Source organism: Schistocerca nitens, chromosome 2 (genome assembly GCF_023898315.1).
Source record: "Schistocerca nitens isolate TAMUIC-IGC-003100 chromosome 2, iqSchNite1.1, whole genome shotgun sequence".
NCBI classification, from domain to species: Eukaryota; Metazoa; Arthropoda; class Insecta; order Orthoptera; family Acrididae; genus Schistocerca; species Schistocerca nitens.
The window spans coordinates 781,299,077-781,315,212 of record NC_064615.1 but is presented as its reverse complement, the minus strand read 5'-3'; the positions used below and the strand labels follow the sequence as shown (position 1 = coordinate 781,315,212).

The window sequence follows — 16,136 nt, the reverse complement described above, 5'->3', positions numbered from 1 at the left end:
CTGTTAATACTAAAAAATCATCAGCCCCTGAAATACTTACCATGTAGTGGATGAAGATGAATACTCATCATGTAGTTCAGGCATTCAGTGATACAAGGCTACACTTGATATGAATTGAAGCATGGTAATTCAGTTTATAAACATTTGTTTTCCCTATTAGAGGATGAATGCACTCACCGCTACACACCCTCTCCTCCTCCCTGCGCGTGCATGGAAATCAGAACTTCACTAAGTGCTAATGACTAGCTTTGCCTATTCCACCATTCCTCTCCTCTTATTGACATATAGAAAACAGGAAAAATAATCTTTTTGGGATGTGTACTATATTGCAATAAAAAGAAGTAGATTAAAAATGTAAAGTACTTTTATTTGACATTTTAAATATATATAAGAACAGTTTTTGCAGTATACAGCTCTGCTATAATTTACATAAAACATGTCTTTTAATGTAATTTTAAAACAGTACATGTAGCTGCTTAACATCACTTCAATGAAGCACATAAAATACATTACCTTCAATACTATTTTTCTCCCTGAACACATGGACGGGTTAGTTTCTACTGTTTCTACATCTACAGACGCAAACAGTTTTCAAGTAATACATATTCAACAAATAGAAGTAGCAATGTGCAAACTATTCTCAACTCCTCTTCTCTTTTGGTAAAAGGAACGAAAGACTGTACCTAAGTAGATGAGTAATAGATTATGTGTGTGTTCTAAATGAAAAACTATACAAATCCATAAAATAAAAATATCTGAAAACAATGACTCACACAAACAAAATTATTAATTTTTTTCAATATCAGTAGATGAGCAACACACAAAACACTGCAACATCTTTTGTGCATAAAAATAAAATGCAGCAACAGTATGATGAAAGACACTATAAGTTATACTTTTCTTAAAAAACTTCATTTTAATCTTACAAAAAATCTAGAAATGAATATCACAGCGATGGAATGTTTCAATTGATGGCATGTATCACATCACAAATTTGATACAAACTAGTGGGAAAATGATCCCTTTTATGACATTATTAACTCTCATTATAAGTGATAAACATATGTGAACAAGCAGAAAGCCATGTCATATAATAATACATAGTCAGAGATCTTATGAATGAATACTTTATAATTTTATTTTCATATGAACACATTCGCTTATGTGCAACTTAAATGTCACACAATGTGCATGAACATCTTGTGTGATTGGAAATCAAAAGATATACATGTGCCACTACAATTTCATGTCAAGAATGGGTCAGACTCAGACACACCTTTTTGTCAACAAGGAAGTGTTAAAAAGTAAGCTGTAAGAGCAATTTCACAAAAGAACAATTTTACAACAATTTTAATATCACAACTGTAAACACACAACTGTAAACATTATTGTTCATTGCAAGGTAAGTACATTACAGTTAAAGAATGTTTCACTCTGCAGTGGAGTATGTGCCGTAATGATACTATCTACAGAGATTAAAACTGTGTACCAGACCAGGACTAGATCTATTTTCACCTTTTACAGGCAAATTTCTACCAACTGAACAAACTTTACATATCTGGATTCCTGGCTCAGGACATAGTTTTAATTTTTTTAGGAGTTACTAAAAGGTTAAATGTCAGTGACATGGAAAGACCATTTTCTTTTAGAAGGTGCACACAACCACAGCTTTTAACTCTGACAAATTTATGCACACATCAAATAACAGAAAACAAAACTTACATTAGACACTAGTGTAATACAATAATATGAAGAAAAAAACATTATATCTTCAATTTAAAATAACGTGGCAGTATATGAACAAAATAAAAAGGGAATGAAACCAGAGACACACTTCATGTCATATTCCGTCCCCTACAATACACTTGCAAATAACTTACCTTGCTTATAAAGGTACTGAGATTCTCAGACCATTCTGAACAATGTCAGGCATTTGGATGTTTGTCCACAAGCACTGTTACTAACAAGCACCAAACATTCTCGAAATGTTTTCTTGTTTTAAAACAGGTCAAGTGTCACTTTGCTCAAATTAACAATCAAAATGGTTTGTATGAGCAATAAAAACAGACGAAAACAAGAAATTCTGAAATTACAGATACTTCATACTTCAGTACACCCAGTTTACTGGTACCCACTGATGTTCTGTGCTCAGGACTTCCAGTGCTTCAATAACCTTTCGGAATGTACCATCAAAGTCTTCATTTATAATGGTAAGATCAATATATTTCTCGTAAGTTCTTTGAAGACGAGCACTTTCCTCCAGAGTCTGACGCAGGTCCTCTTCCTTAAAAGAAACACACACAATCAGAAAGCTACAATTTTATACTCTTTACTGTAGCTAACAATAATTATATTACTCTCAGGATAAGACAAATTTCACAAATAACATGAGGGATACTTACCTCATACAGTGAAGCTAACGATTCTAAAGTTCTTGCTCTTCGAGAACTGTACCTAATGGAACTTGCCCGATCAAACTGAACATGCAACATAAATATGAAACAAAAATATTCAACAAACATTTAAAATAAAAATGCCATACTTTACATATACTGCTAAATAATAAAATGCATGTTGCACACATCTCTCATGCCAATATCATTGACATCTATTCAGTACTACTCATTCCACAAGCAGGTACAATTAGACATTTCTATATGTAAAACATAATTCAATCCTTTTTGAAGTTGGGGATTTATGATAAAATATCATAAATCACTATCAAGTAAATGCTACAAACAGAAGCAAAATTTCACTGCAGCAGCAAATCATTCATAAAAATAGGATCTAAAGGGAATTGATTTTGAAGTTACTGAGATCTTGACACAATAGAAAGAGGTTTGTAGGATATATCTAAGCAATATTAAAATGGTATGTTTTAGATGTCATATGAGGCCAAAACAAATACTGACACTTTTTATCTTTATGTAGAACAAAGGTATGGAATTTTCAGTAGCTATTATCAAAGCCAAAATATTTCACTTGTATAACATGCCACAAAATTTAATCCCATAAGCAAATCATGATAAATCTACAACAACAAAAACAACAAACAAGTCAGTCTGTTTAAAATTTAACATGCAATGATAATGGAAATAAGTTAACCTGACCTTACCTATTAATGAGATGACACCATTCGATCATCCTGAAATATGTGTAAACTTATCAATGAAGTAGTGAAAGTTGTATAGGTGGAAAGGAGTTTGAGAATATGATTGGCATTCAACTATGTGAGCATGGAAACCTATCTGATAGTACATCGAGGTCATTTCTATAGCAATACTCCTCTCTTCTTAACTGTAATTTATATGCATCAATCGAACTACACCAAAGAACATTGCCATAAGATTTGCAATAGTGAACATTGCCATAAGATTTGCAATAGTCACTACATACTTGAAATTGCCATCATGTTGATATGGGCACAAAGATGATGTGACTTACCAAACGAAAGCGCTGGCAGTTCGATAGACACACAAACAAACACAAAGATACACACAAAATTCTAGCTTTTGCAACAGACGGTTGCTTCGTCAGGAAAGAGCAACCGTCGGTTGCGAAAGCTAGAATTTCGTGTGTATGTTTGCGTTTGTTTGTGTGTCTATCGACCTGCCAGCACTTTCGTTTGGTAAGTCACATCATCTTTATATATATATATATATATATATATATATATATATATATATATATATATATATAGTCACATCATCTTTGTATATATATATATATAAATATAACAGAGGGAAACATTCTACGTGGAATTCAAATATGTCTGCTTGTGTCTGTATGTGTGGATGGATATGTGTGTGTGTGCGCGCGAGTGTATACCTGTCCTTTTTTCCCCCTAAGGTAAGTCTTTCCGCTCCCGGGATTGGAATGACTCCTTATCCTCTCCCTTAAAACCCACATCCTTTCGTCTTTCCCTCTCCTTCCCCTCTTTCCTGATGAGGCAACAGTTTATTGCGAAAGCTTGAATTTTGTGTGTATATTTGTGTTTGTTTGTGTGTCTATCGACCTGCCAGCGCTTTTGTTTGGTATATATATATATATATATATATATATATATATATATATATATATACACAAAGATAATGTGACTTACCAAATGAAAGTGCTGGCAGGTCGACAGACACACAAACAAACACAAACATACACACAAATTCAAGCTTTCGCAACAAACTGTTGCCTCATCAGGAAAGAGGGAAGGAGAGGGAAAGACGAAAGGATGTGGGTCTTGTGTCTGTATATGTGTGGATGGATATGTGTGTGTGTGCGCGAGTGTATACCCGTCCTTTTTTTCCCCCCTAAGGTAAGTCTTTCCGCTCCCGGGATTGGAATGACTCCTTACCCTCTCCCTAAAACCCACATCCTTTCGTCTTTCCCTCTCCTTCCCTCTTTCCTGATGAGGCAACAGTTTGTTGCGAAATCTTGAATTTTGTGTGTATGTTTGTGTTTGTTTGTGTGTCTGTCGACCTGCTAGCACTTTCATTTGGTAAGTCACATCATCTTTGTTTTTAGATATATTTTTCCTACGTGGAATGTTTCCCTCTATATATATATATATATATATATATATATATATATATATATATATAACAAAGATACCATGACTTACCAAACGGGAAAGCGCTGGTAGATAGGCACAATAAAAAACACACAACACACACACAAAATTTCAAGCTTTCGCAACAAACTGTTGCCTCATCAGGAAAGAGGGAAGGAGAGGGAAAGACGAAAGGATGTGGGTTTTAAGGGGGAGGGTAAGGAGTCATTCCAATCCCGGGAGCGGAAAGACTTACCTTAGGGGGAAAAAAGGACAGGTATACACTTGCACACACACCCATATCCAACCACACATACACAGACACAAGCAGACATTTGTAAAGGCAAAGAGATTCGGCAGAGATGTCAGTTGAGGCAGAAGTACAGAGGCAAAGATGTTGTTGAATGACAGGTGAGGTATGAGCGGCGGCAACTTGAAATTAGCGGAGGTTGAGGCCTGGCGGATAACGAGAAGAGAGGATATACTGAAGGGCAAGTTCCCATCTCCGGAGTTCGGATAGGTTGGTGTTGGTGGGAAGTGTCCAGATAACCCGGACGGTGTAACACTGTGCCAAGATGTGCTGGCCGTGCACCAAGGCATGTTTAGCCACAGGGTGATCCTCATTACCAACAAACACTGTCTGCCTGTGTCCATTCATGCGAATGGACAGTTTGTTGCTGGTCATTCCCACATAGAATGCATCACAGTGTAGGCAGGTCAGTTGGTAAATCACGTGAGTGCTTTCACACGTGGCTCTGCCTTTGATCGTGTACACCTTCCGGGTTACAGGACTGGAGTAGGTGGTGGTGGGAGGGTGCATGGGACAGGGTTTACACCGGGGGCGGTTACAAGGATAGGAGCCAGAGGGTAGGGAAGGTGGTTTGGGGATTTCATAGGGATGAACTAAGAGGTTACGAAGGAGAGCCACATTCAGAGTCTGATCCAGTCCCGGAAAGTATCCTGTCCCAAGTGGGGCACTTTTGGGGTTCTTCTGTGGGAGGTTCTGGGTTTGAAGAGATGAGGAAGTGGCTCTGGTTATTTGCTTCTGTACCAGGTCGGGAGGGTAGTTAAGGATGCGAAAGCTGTTGTCAGGTTGTTGGTGTAATGGTTCAGGGATTCCGGACTGGAGCAGATTCGTTTGCCACAAAGACCTAGGCTGTAGGGAAGGGACCGTTTGATGTGGAATGGGTGGCAGCTGTCATAATGCAGGTACTGTTGCTTGTTGGTGGGTTTGATGTGGACGGACGAGTGAAGCTGGCCATTGGACAGGTGGAGGTCAACGTCAAGGAAAGTGGCATGGGATTTGGAGTAGGACCAGGTGAATCTGATGGAACCAAAGGAATTGAGGTTGGAGAGGAAATTCTGAAGTTCTTCTTCACTGTGAGTCCAGATCATGAAGATGTCATCAATAAATCTGTACCAAACTTTGGGTTGGCAGGCCTGGGTAACCAAGAAGGCTTCCTCTAAGCGACCCACGAATAGGTTGGCGTACGAGGGGGCCATCCTGGTACCCATGGCTGTTCCCTTTAATTGTTGGTATGTCTGGCCTTCAAAAGTGAAGAAGTTGTGGGTCAAGATGAAGCTGGCTAAGGTGATGAGGAAAGAGGTTTTAGGTAGGGTGGCAGGTGATCGGCGTGAAAGGAAGTGCTCCATCGCAGCGAGGCCCTGGACGTGTGGAATATTTGTGTATAAGGAAGTGGCATCAATGGTTACAAGGATGGTTTCCGGGAGTAACAGATTGGGTAAGGATTCCAGGTGTTCGAGAAAGTGGTTGGTGTCTTTGATGAAGGATGGGAGACTGCATGTAATGGGTTGAAGGTGTTGATCTACGTAGGCAGAGATACGTTCTGTGGGGGCTTGGTAACCAGCTACAATGGGGCGGCCGGGATGATTGGGTTTGTGGATTTTAGGAAGAAGGTAGAAGGTAGGGGTGCGGGGTGTCAGTGGGGTCAGGAGGTTGATGGAGTCAGGTGAAAGGTTTTGCAGGGGGCCTAAGGTTCTGAGGATTCCTTGAAGCTCCGCCTGGACATCGGGAATGGGGTTACCTTGGCAAACTTTGTATGTGGTGTTGTCTGAAAGCTGACGCAGTCCCTCAGCCACATACTCCCGACGATCAAGTACCACGGTCGTGGAACCCTTGTCCGCCGGAAGAATGACGATGGATCGGTCAGCCTTCAGATCACGGATAGCCTGGGCTTCAGCAGTGGTGATGTTGGGAGTAGGATTAAGGTTTTTTAAGAAGGATTGAGATGCAAGGCTGGAAGTCAGAAATTCCTGGAAGGTTTGGAGAGGGTGATTTTGAGGAAGAGGAGGTGGGTCCCGCTGCGACGGAGGACGGAACTGTTCCAGGCAGGGTTCAATTTGGATAGTGTTTTGGGGAGTTGGATCATTAGGAGTAGGATCAGGATCATTTTTCTTCGTGGCAAAGTGATATTTCCAGCAGAGAGTACGGGTGTAGGACAATAAATCTTTGACGAGGGCTCCCAGATTCAAACAAACAGCCCTCGTCAAAGATTTATTGTCCTACACCTGTACTCTCTGCTGGAAATATCACTTTGCCACGAAGAAAAATGATCCTAATCCTACTCCTAATGATCCAACTCCCCAAAACACTATCCAAATTGAACCCTGCCTGGAACAGTTCCGTCCACCGTCGCAGTGGGACCCACCTCCTCTTCCTCAAAATCACCCTCTCCAAACCTTCCAGGAATTTCTGACTTCCAGCATTGCATCTCAATCCTTCTTAAAAATCCTTAATCCTACTCCCAACATCACCACTGCTGAAGCCCAGGCTATCCGTGATATGAAGGCTGACCGATCCATCGTCATTCTTCCGGCGGACAAAGGTTCCACGACCGTGGTACTTGATCATCGGGAGTATGTGGCTGAGGGACTGCGTCAGCTTTCAGACAACACCACATACAAAGTTTGCCAAGGTAACCCCATTCCCGATGTCCAGGCGGAGCTTCAAGGAATCCTCAGAACCTTAGGCCCCCTGCAAAACCTTTCACCTGACTCCATCAACCTCCTGACCCCACTGACACCCCGCACCCCTACCTTCTACCTTCTTCCTAAAATCCACAAACCCAATCATCCCGGCCGCCCCATTGTAGCTGGTTACCAAGCCCCCACAGAACGTATCTCTGCCTATGTAGATCAACACCTTCAACCCATTACATGCAGTCTCCCAACCTTCATCAAAGACACCAACCACTTTCTCGAACGCCTGGAATCCTTACCCAATCTGTTACTCCCGGAAACCATCCTTGTAACCATTGATGCCACTTCCTTATACACAAATATTCCGCACGTCCAGGGCCTCGCTGCGATGGAGCACTTCCTTTCACGCCGATCACCTGCCACCCTACCTAAAACCTCTTTCCTCATCACCTTAGCCAGCTTCATCTTGACCCACAACTTCTTCACTTTTGAAGGCCAGACATACCAACAATTAAAGGGAACAGCCATGGGTACCAGGATGGCCCCCTCGTACGCCAACCCATTCATGGGTCGCTTAGAGGAAGCCTTCTTGGTTACCCAGGCCTGCCAACCCAAAGTTTGGTACAGATTTATTGATAACATCTTCATGATCTGGACTCACAGTGAAGAAGAACTCCAGAATTTCCTCTCCAACCTCAATTCCTTTGGTTCCATCAGATTCACCTGGTCCTACTCCAAATCCCATGCCACTTTCGTTGACGTTGACCTCCACCTGTCCAATGGCCAGCTTCACTCGTCCGTCCACATCAAACCCACCAACAAGCAACAGTACCTGCATTATGACAGCTGCCACCCATTCCACATCAAACGGTCCCTTCCCTACAGCCTAGGTCTTTGTGGCAAACGAATCTGCTCCAGTCCGGAATCCCTGAACCATTACACCAACAACCTGACAACAGCTTTCGCATCTCGCAACTACCCTCCCGACCTGGTACAGAAGCAAATAACCAGAGCCACTTCCTCATCCCCTCGAACCCAGAATCCCCCACAGAAGAACCCCAAAAGTGCCCCACTTGGGACAGGATACTTTCCGGGACTGGACCAGACTCTGAATGTGGCTCTCCAGCAGGGATACGACTTCCTCAAATCCTGCCCTGAAATGAGATCCATCCTTCATGAAATCCTCCCCACTCCACCAAGAGTGTCTTTCCGCCGTCCACCTAACCTTCGTAACCTGTTAGTTCATCCCTATGAAATCCCCAAACCACCTTCCCTACCCTCTGGCTCCTATCCTTGTAACCGCCCCTGGTGTAAAACCTGTCCCATGCACCCTCCCACCACCACCTACTCCAGTCCTGTAACCCGGAAGGTGTACACGATCAAAGGCAGAGCCACATGTGAAAGCACCCACGTGATTTACCAACTGACCTGCCTACACTGTGATGCATTCTATGTGGGAATGACCAGCAACAAACTGTCCATTCGCATGAATGGACACAGGCAGACAGTGTTTGTTGGTAATGAGGATCACCCTGTGGCTAAACATGCCTTGGTGCACGGCCAGCACATCTTGGCACAGTGTTACACCGTCCGGGTTATCTGGATACTTCCCACCAACACCAACCTATCCGAACTCCGGAGATGGGAACTAGCTCTTCAATATATCCTCTCTTCCCGTTACCCACCAGGCCTCAATCTCCGCTAATTTCAAGTTGCCGCCACTCATACCTCACCTGTTATTCAACATCATCTTTGCCTCTTCACTTCCGCCTCGACTGACATCTCTGCCCAAACCCTTTGTCTTTAAATATGTCTGCTTGTGTCTGTGTATGTGTGGATGGATATGTGCGTGTGTGCGAGTGTATACCTGTCCTTTTTTCCCCCTAAGGTAAGTCTTTCCGCTCCCGGGATTGGAATGACTCCCTACCCTCTCCCTTAAAACCCACATCCTTTCGTCTTTCCCTCTCCTTCCCCTCTTTCCTGATGAGGCAACAGTTTGTTGCGAAAGCTTGAATTTTGTGTGTGTGTTTGTGTATCTATCGACCTGCCAGTGCTTTCGTTCGGTAAGTCACATCATCTTTGTTTTTAGATATATTTTTCCCACGTGGAATGTTTCCCTCTATTTTATATATATATATATATATATAGGGAAACATTCCACGTGGGAAAAATATATCTAAAAGCAAAGATGATGTGACTTACCGAACAAAAGTCCTGGCAGGTCGATAGACACACAAACATACACACGAAATTCAAGCTTTCGCAAACAATGGTTGCTTCGTGAGGAAAGAGGGAAGGAGAGGGAAAGATGAAAGGATGTGGGTTTTAAGGGAGAGGGTAAGGAGTCATTCTATGGTAGATATAATATATATAGCGGCGGCCGAGCGAAAGTCGTTAAAGGTCACCCGCCAATATGGCGGAGCGCACAGCCATGCATAAACACCCACCCACCTCCCCAGGGGTCAGTACCCCTGCAACCCATAGATTGATAATAAATAATAGAAAACAAATAATTAATAGATCTAAAAGATAAGAAATGTAAATAAAATAGTAAGTACACTATTTAAAAAATATATATATATCACGAGATAAATAAGGATGCTTCGCAACTATAAACTGATCAATAAATTAAAAATGAACAATAAACCCAAACACAATAGCAACAACACATTCATAATCTAGAAGAGAGAGATTCCCAGAGTTCCCAGAGAGCATCCCAGAGTGACCCAGAGAGCATCCCAGAGTGCCCCAGTGAGCTAAAACACCAAGAAGAATCGCTTCTCGGCTTTTGACAAGATCAATATGTAGAAGTACATATGAAATAACAAAATAGTTGTTTTATTATTTTGTGATTTCATATGTACTTCTACACATTGATCTTGTCAAAAGCCGAGAAGCGATTCTTCTTGGTGTTTTAGCTCACTGGGGCACTCTGGGATGCTCTCTGGGTCACTCTGGGATGCTCTCTGGGAACTCTGGGATGCTCTCTGTTCTAGATTATGAATGTGTTATTGCTGCTGTGTTTGGGTTTATTGTTCATTTTTAATTTATTGATCAGTTTCATGGAATGTGAAACAAATCCTAAGTGTTTATAATGTTAAGTCACCAGTTATTGAGACTACTGGTGTTGTCTGTGGGCAGCCTAAAATACTTGGTCAATGATGGCCTTGGAATTGACATGGAAGTTAAATAATTTACCATATGGAGAACAAAATGGTCCAGGAATATGATGAAAATGGAAATTAATAGTGGCGATACATGTGCCATGATAGATAATGCAGATATTGGACAAATAAGTGATATACACTACTGGCCATTAAAATTGCTACACCAAGAAGAAATGCACATGATAAACGGGTATTCATTGGACAAAGATATTATACTAGAACTGACATGTGATTACATTTTCACACAGTTTGGGTGCATAGATCCTGAGAAATCAGTACCCAGAACAACTCCCTCTGGCCATAATAACAGCCTTGATACGCCTGGGCATTGAGTCAAGCAGAGCTGGGATGGCGTGTACAGGTACAGCTGCCCATGCAACTTCAACACAATACCACAGTTCATCAAGAGTAGTGACTGGCGTATTGTGACGAGCCAGTTGCTCGGCCACCATTGACCAGACGTTTCCAATTGGTGAGAGATCTGGAGAATGTGCTGACCAGAGCAGCAGTCGAACATTTTCTGTATCCAGAAAGGCCCGTACAGGACCTGCAACATGTGGTCATGCATTATCCTGCTGAAATGTATGGTTTAGCAGGGATCGAATGAAGGGTAGAGCCACGGGTCGTAACACATCTGAAATGTAACGGTCACTGTCAAAAGTGCCATCAATGCGATCAAGAGGTGACCGAGACGTGTAACCAATGGCACGCCATATCATCACGCCGGGTGATACGCCAGCATGGCGGTGATGAATACACGCTTCCAATGTGCATTCACCACGATGTTGCCAAACACGGATGCGACCATCATGATGCTGTAAACAGAACCTGGACTCATCCGAAAAAATGACGTTTTGCTATTCGTCTTTGAATACACCATCACAGGCACTCCTGTCTGTGATGCAGCGTCAAGGGTAACCGCAGCCATTGTCTCCGAACTGATGGCCCATGCCGCTGCAAACGTTTTCGAACTGTTCGTGCAGATGGTGGTTGTTTTGCAAACGTCCCCATCTGTTGACTCAGGGATCGAGACGCGGCTGCACGATCCGTTATAGCCATGCGGATCAGATGTCTGTCATCTCAACTGCTAGTGATACGAGACCGTTGGGATCCAGCACGGCATTCCGTATTACCCTCCTGAACTCACCAATTCCATATTCTGCTAACAGTAATTGGATCTTGACCAATGCGGCAGCAATGTCACGATACGATAAACCACAATCGTGATAGGCTACAATCCGACCTTTATCAAAATCGGAAACGTGATGGTATGCATTTCTCCTTCTTACACGGGGCATCACAACGTTTCACCAGGTAATGCCGGTCAACTGCTGTTAGTGTATGAGAAATTGGTTGGAAACTTCCCTCATGTCAGCATGTTGTACGTGTCGCCACCAGTGCCAACCTTGTGTGAATGCTCTGAAAAGCTAATCATTTGCATATCCCAGCATCTTCTTCCTGTCGGTTAAATTTCGCGTCTGTAGCACATCATCTTCGTGGTGTAGCAATATTAATGGCCAGTAGTGTATACTGAGTAGTGAGAACACTGCTTCCTGTTCTGACAGAGAAGATGAATTTTAGGGCATCTTTCCTTGGAGGAAAATAGCAACTAATAATATCAAAAGTAATAAAGAAACACTTAACATATTTAAATTTATGGCATCCTATTCAAACATCAACATTCAGTTATTAGATTACTTCCTGATCAACCATGTTCAAACACTACCAAACTAATAGGCTCTACAGTTAAAATGAATATTAGGTTGGTCCATAAGTTTATTGCATTTTTTTTTTATGTCGGTATTCCAGTTGCTTTGGGTTTATTTATCGATTGTCATTTTTTTACTTGTAGTTCACTATTTCTATTTGAGTTTACATACTATAATGGAGCTGTGGATGTTAGAAAATGCAATGCTAATTGAAGAAACTAGAACATTGACAACACATTCTTCTGCTGGATTCAGTAGAAGAATAACAGCAATGGAGGCAGGCAGAAACATTTGTGCCATGTACAGGGATAATGCCATTGGAAAGAGTATGAAAAGAAAATGGTTTTCCTGTTTTAAGGAGGATCCTTTTGACGTTAATGGCTCACCATTACTGGTGATGGGAAATAGTGTCTATATGCTGACATAGGGGAAATAAATGACTGGTTGAGCAACTCCCTGTACAAATATCTACACGCATCCACAAAAGATAATGTTATACATATGGTGGAACAGCAACAGAGTGGTGTATTTTGAATTACTTCCCTGAGGTGTAACCATCACTGCCTGCACTCTGTTAGAGTGACAAAAAACACTGCAGGAGTTGGGTAACGGACTCATTCTACACCCCCCCCCCCCTTTCTTGTCCCCTCAGATTTTCATCTTTTCCATTCTCTACTGTGCAACTTTCAAGAAATTTCCTTTCTGGATGAAATTTCCTTTCTGGATGAAATTTCCTTTCTGGATGAAATTTCCTTTCAACATGGATTGAGGAGTTCTTCACCTCAAACCACGTGAGTTCTACTCACATGGAATCAAAAAGTTACCCCAGCATTGGCAGATTGTTGTAAATAGTGATGGAGGATATATTATTGATGACTAAAATCTCTGTTTTGTGTAATGATGTGTTTTATGAAACTTATGGAAAAACTCTATAAACTTATGCACCAACTGAATACTTACAAAATAAGTATGTTATATTCACACTGAAAAGCAATTAAAATTGAGGCCAAAAGTTTCATATGCTCGGCTAAGAGAGTTGGGCCTACATGATTCAATCACTTTCATAAATCCAACGACAAAATAATGTCACTGACAACAGTCATGATGTTCACAGTAACAGCAACAACACAGTAGTGACACAGAAAGCACCAATATTGCAATCAGCTGCAATGATATTGAAATTAGTGGAGGAGGAGTAGGAGAATTGGGGATTAACATAAATTATTGGATCCAGTCACTGAAGTTCACCTTTACAATATGTGACATTTGACACCCATTTTGAAGGTGAGTAATAGTGCACGCACGAAGTCTTTTCCTCTCGCAAATGCAACTGCTGGCTACCCTGACAACCATCTCTGAATTCAAGGTAAAACTTGCCAACTATACAACACTCCTGGAATGATCATCTAGTGCAGCAACAAAAGACTTCAACGGAATTATCTGGCACTGCAAAAACAGTGATTCCAGGCTGGACATTCAGATAACTGCGAAATACAGGTCACGAGTATTTTGTTAAATGGGCCTCCTGAATTCTTTCTTGGCATCTATTTCCATGAGGTGTGTAATAAGTTATCTAATTCCATGACTCTTGCCCATTATTACACTGCTGTTTTTTCTTGTTTATTTATACTTAAATTCTCTCTCTTTCCATTTTGAGTTTTCATGATTATCTTTGTTTGTGCTTATTACTTTTTACCTCAATATTATTATTATACAGGATGTCACTACATTCCCTTCATAGACTTTGAGGACAGGTTCCTTACACCAAAAACAAAAAAAGTCTTGTAAATATGGGCTCTAAAATGTATACTTTAAGAGCTGTGAACACTTTTTCATCTTTGATACTGTGAAACAAATCTCTTCTACTGCAAGCTCCTTGCTTTCCATATTTTTGGAGGAGGCATTATGGACCAAAACAAGAAAACATGGGCTGTAAAATGCTTACATTAAGAGCTATGAACACTTGCTCACCTCTGCTACTGCAAAACACATCTCTTCTATTGAACAAGTGCTCACAGTTCTTAAGGTATCCATTTTAGAGCCCATATTTAATAAACTTTTCTTGCTTGTTTTGGTATAGGAAACCTTTCCTCAAAGTCTGAAAAGAGAATTTAGTTATACCTTGTATTATGAGTCATGTATGGAAGTATCTGTCAACAGGTTCTTCCAAGATTAGTTGTATGGGAAGGAAAACCTTTCTTTATCTACTTTCTCCTTAAATACTTAGTAGGCCTTGTAATGAATCAATACCACAGGGACCTCTGTTCAACAGTAAACTATGATACAGATTCTGATTAATGAAGTATACAATTCCATCCATTTTTCAACTATATGTTTTCAAAAATTGCAAGTCTGATGTTCAATACAAAAACTTATGGGATCAATGTACTGTGTAAGAACATTTATTCAAAATTTCTTCCTTTTTCATATTTTCTGTAAGATTTTGGAAATCCATTTTTATTTTTCACTTTTAAAAATGTTAATTATCCTACAAATTTCAAATAATTCATTTTGACTGAAATTGGCACAAATGTTACATTTTGAAATATTTATTTATGAAAAGCCCATCATAACATTTTGAATACCAGAAAAGTTCATAATGTTAATACCGTGTCCATGTATCTTTGAGACTCTGCACAAATGAGCTGGGCTATCTTTGTTAAGTTTCTGAATAGTAGTAGTCTCTGAGAGTCTTGGTGTTTTAGTCGAAAGCTCACACATATAGCAGTCTTTTTGATATGTTGTCTGCAACTCAACATCTCCTCATTTACATGTCTGATCAAACAGATGAAGAAATGTTATAGTTAAAATTAAACCATTTTAATAATAACTCATCAGATTGTGGGGATGGGACTATTAGAGCCTTATTCACTCATCCACACCATTTCTCTGTACACTTGTGGTGATCCCGGGCAGATCAAGCGTTCTGCAGCACAATCATCTGATTGCCAAGTTACATCAAAGAAGTTTGTGTACTCACCACCAGGGACACTGATGTGTGCGCTTATTCCATGCCTAAGAAGAGACACTATTGAATTCTGTGGTTTTAGCTTTTAATATTATTATTCTGTTGTTATCTGTCATAATGACAAGTTTACTTATCCTTTTCATTTCCATTAAATATTCCTGTTCTCAATGCACATGACTTTTCTTTACATAGTTGAGAGTGGAGAGTTTTTTAAATATGGAAGAAAGAATAATGCTCACATTTGCTGTGTGCTGTACACGTGCATATCACATGAATTTGGTGGCTGTTCTATAGCCATATGAGATAAGCTTCACACTTTACTCTTCCTATTTTCCACTATTCCCTCATTCCTTTCTGTCTCCCAGAATCCTGCATGCCCTTTCTCTTCTCCAGCTCATACTTCACATTACCATGACATTTAAAATATAACAGTTGTTCATAATCAAAGAAGAATTTGTGCAATTCCAGCTCCAGTGTGGAAACTAAATTAGCCTCACTTCTGTTTACTTAGCCTACTTGATATTTTAAGTTCAAAGAAGCACAGCATAAAAAGATGCTAATGAGTTTTTGAGTACAAACTGACAATTTTTCCCAACTTCAGTAGGCTATCTAATAAATTCTTCCTCCATAACAATGGCCAACAATGTGGTACCCAGTCTGAATTCTGACGGTGGAAGAAATTTTCATTGCTATATTTGGCCAGCAAAGGGCAAGAGGAGTGGCGGTTCACATCCCTGGTCACCAGACTACAAAACACTGTCCTGAGTTACGGTTTCAAATCTTTCCACAATGCCTCACAGAATGATAGC

At 40.7% G+C, this 16,136-nt stretch overlaps 1 protein-coding gene across 6 annotated transcripts in view; it reads right to left on the bottom strand.

The window, feature by feature from the left end:
- Window positions 1–346: 346 nt before the first annotated feature.
- LOC126237031 (protein PALS2) overlaps window positions 347–16,136 on the bottom strand; it is a 398,888-nt gene continuing 383,098 nt past the window's right edge. For 5 of the 6 annotated variants that reach the window (XM_049946786.1, XM_049946788.1, XM_049946787.1 and 2 more), the window contains 2 exons: window positions 2,403–2,477; window positions 347–2,284 (listed from right to left, as the gene is read on the bottom strand). In XM_049946786.1, coding sequence (XP_049802743.1) covers window positions 2,108–2,284; window positions 2,403–2,477 — 252 coding nt within the window. In that variant the 3' untranslated portion in view covers window positions 347–2,107. The remainder of the gene's footprint in view (window positions 2,285–2,402; window positions 2,478–16,136) is intronic. The other variant, XM_049946789.1, reaches the window with a different exon arrangement.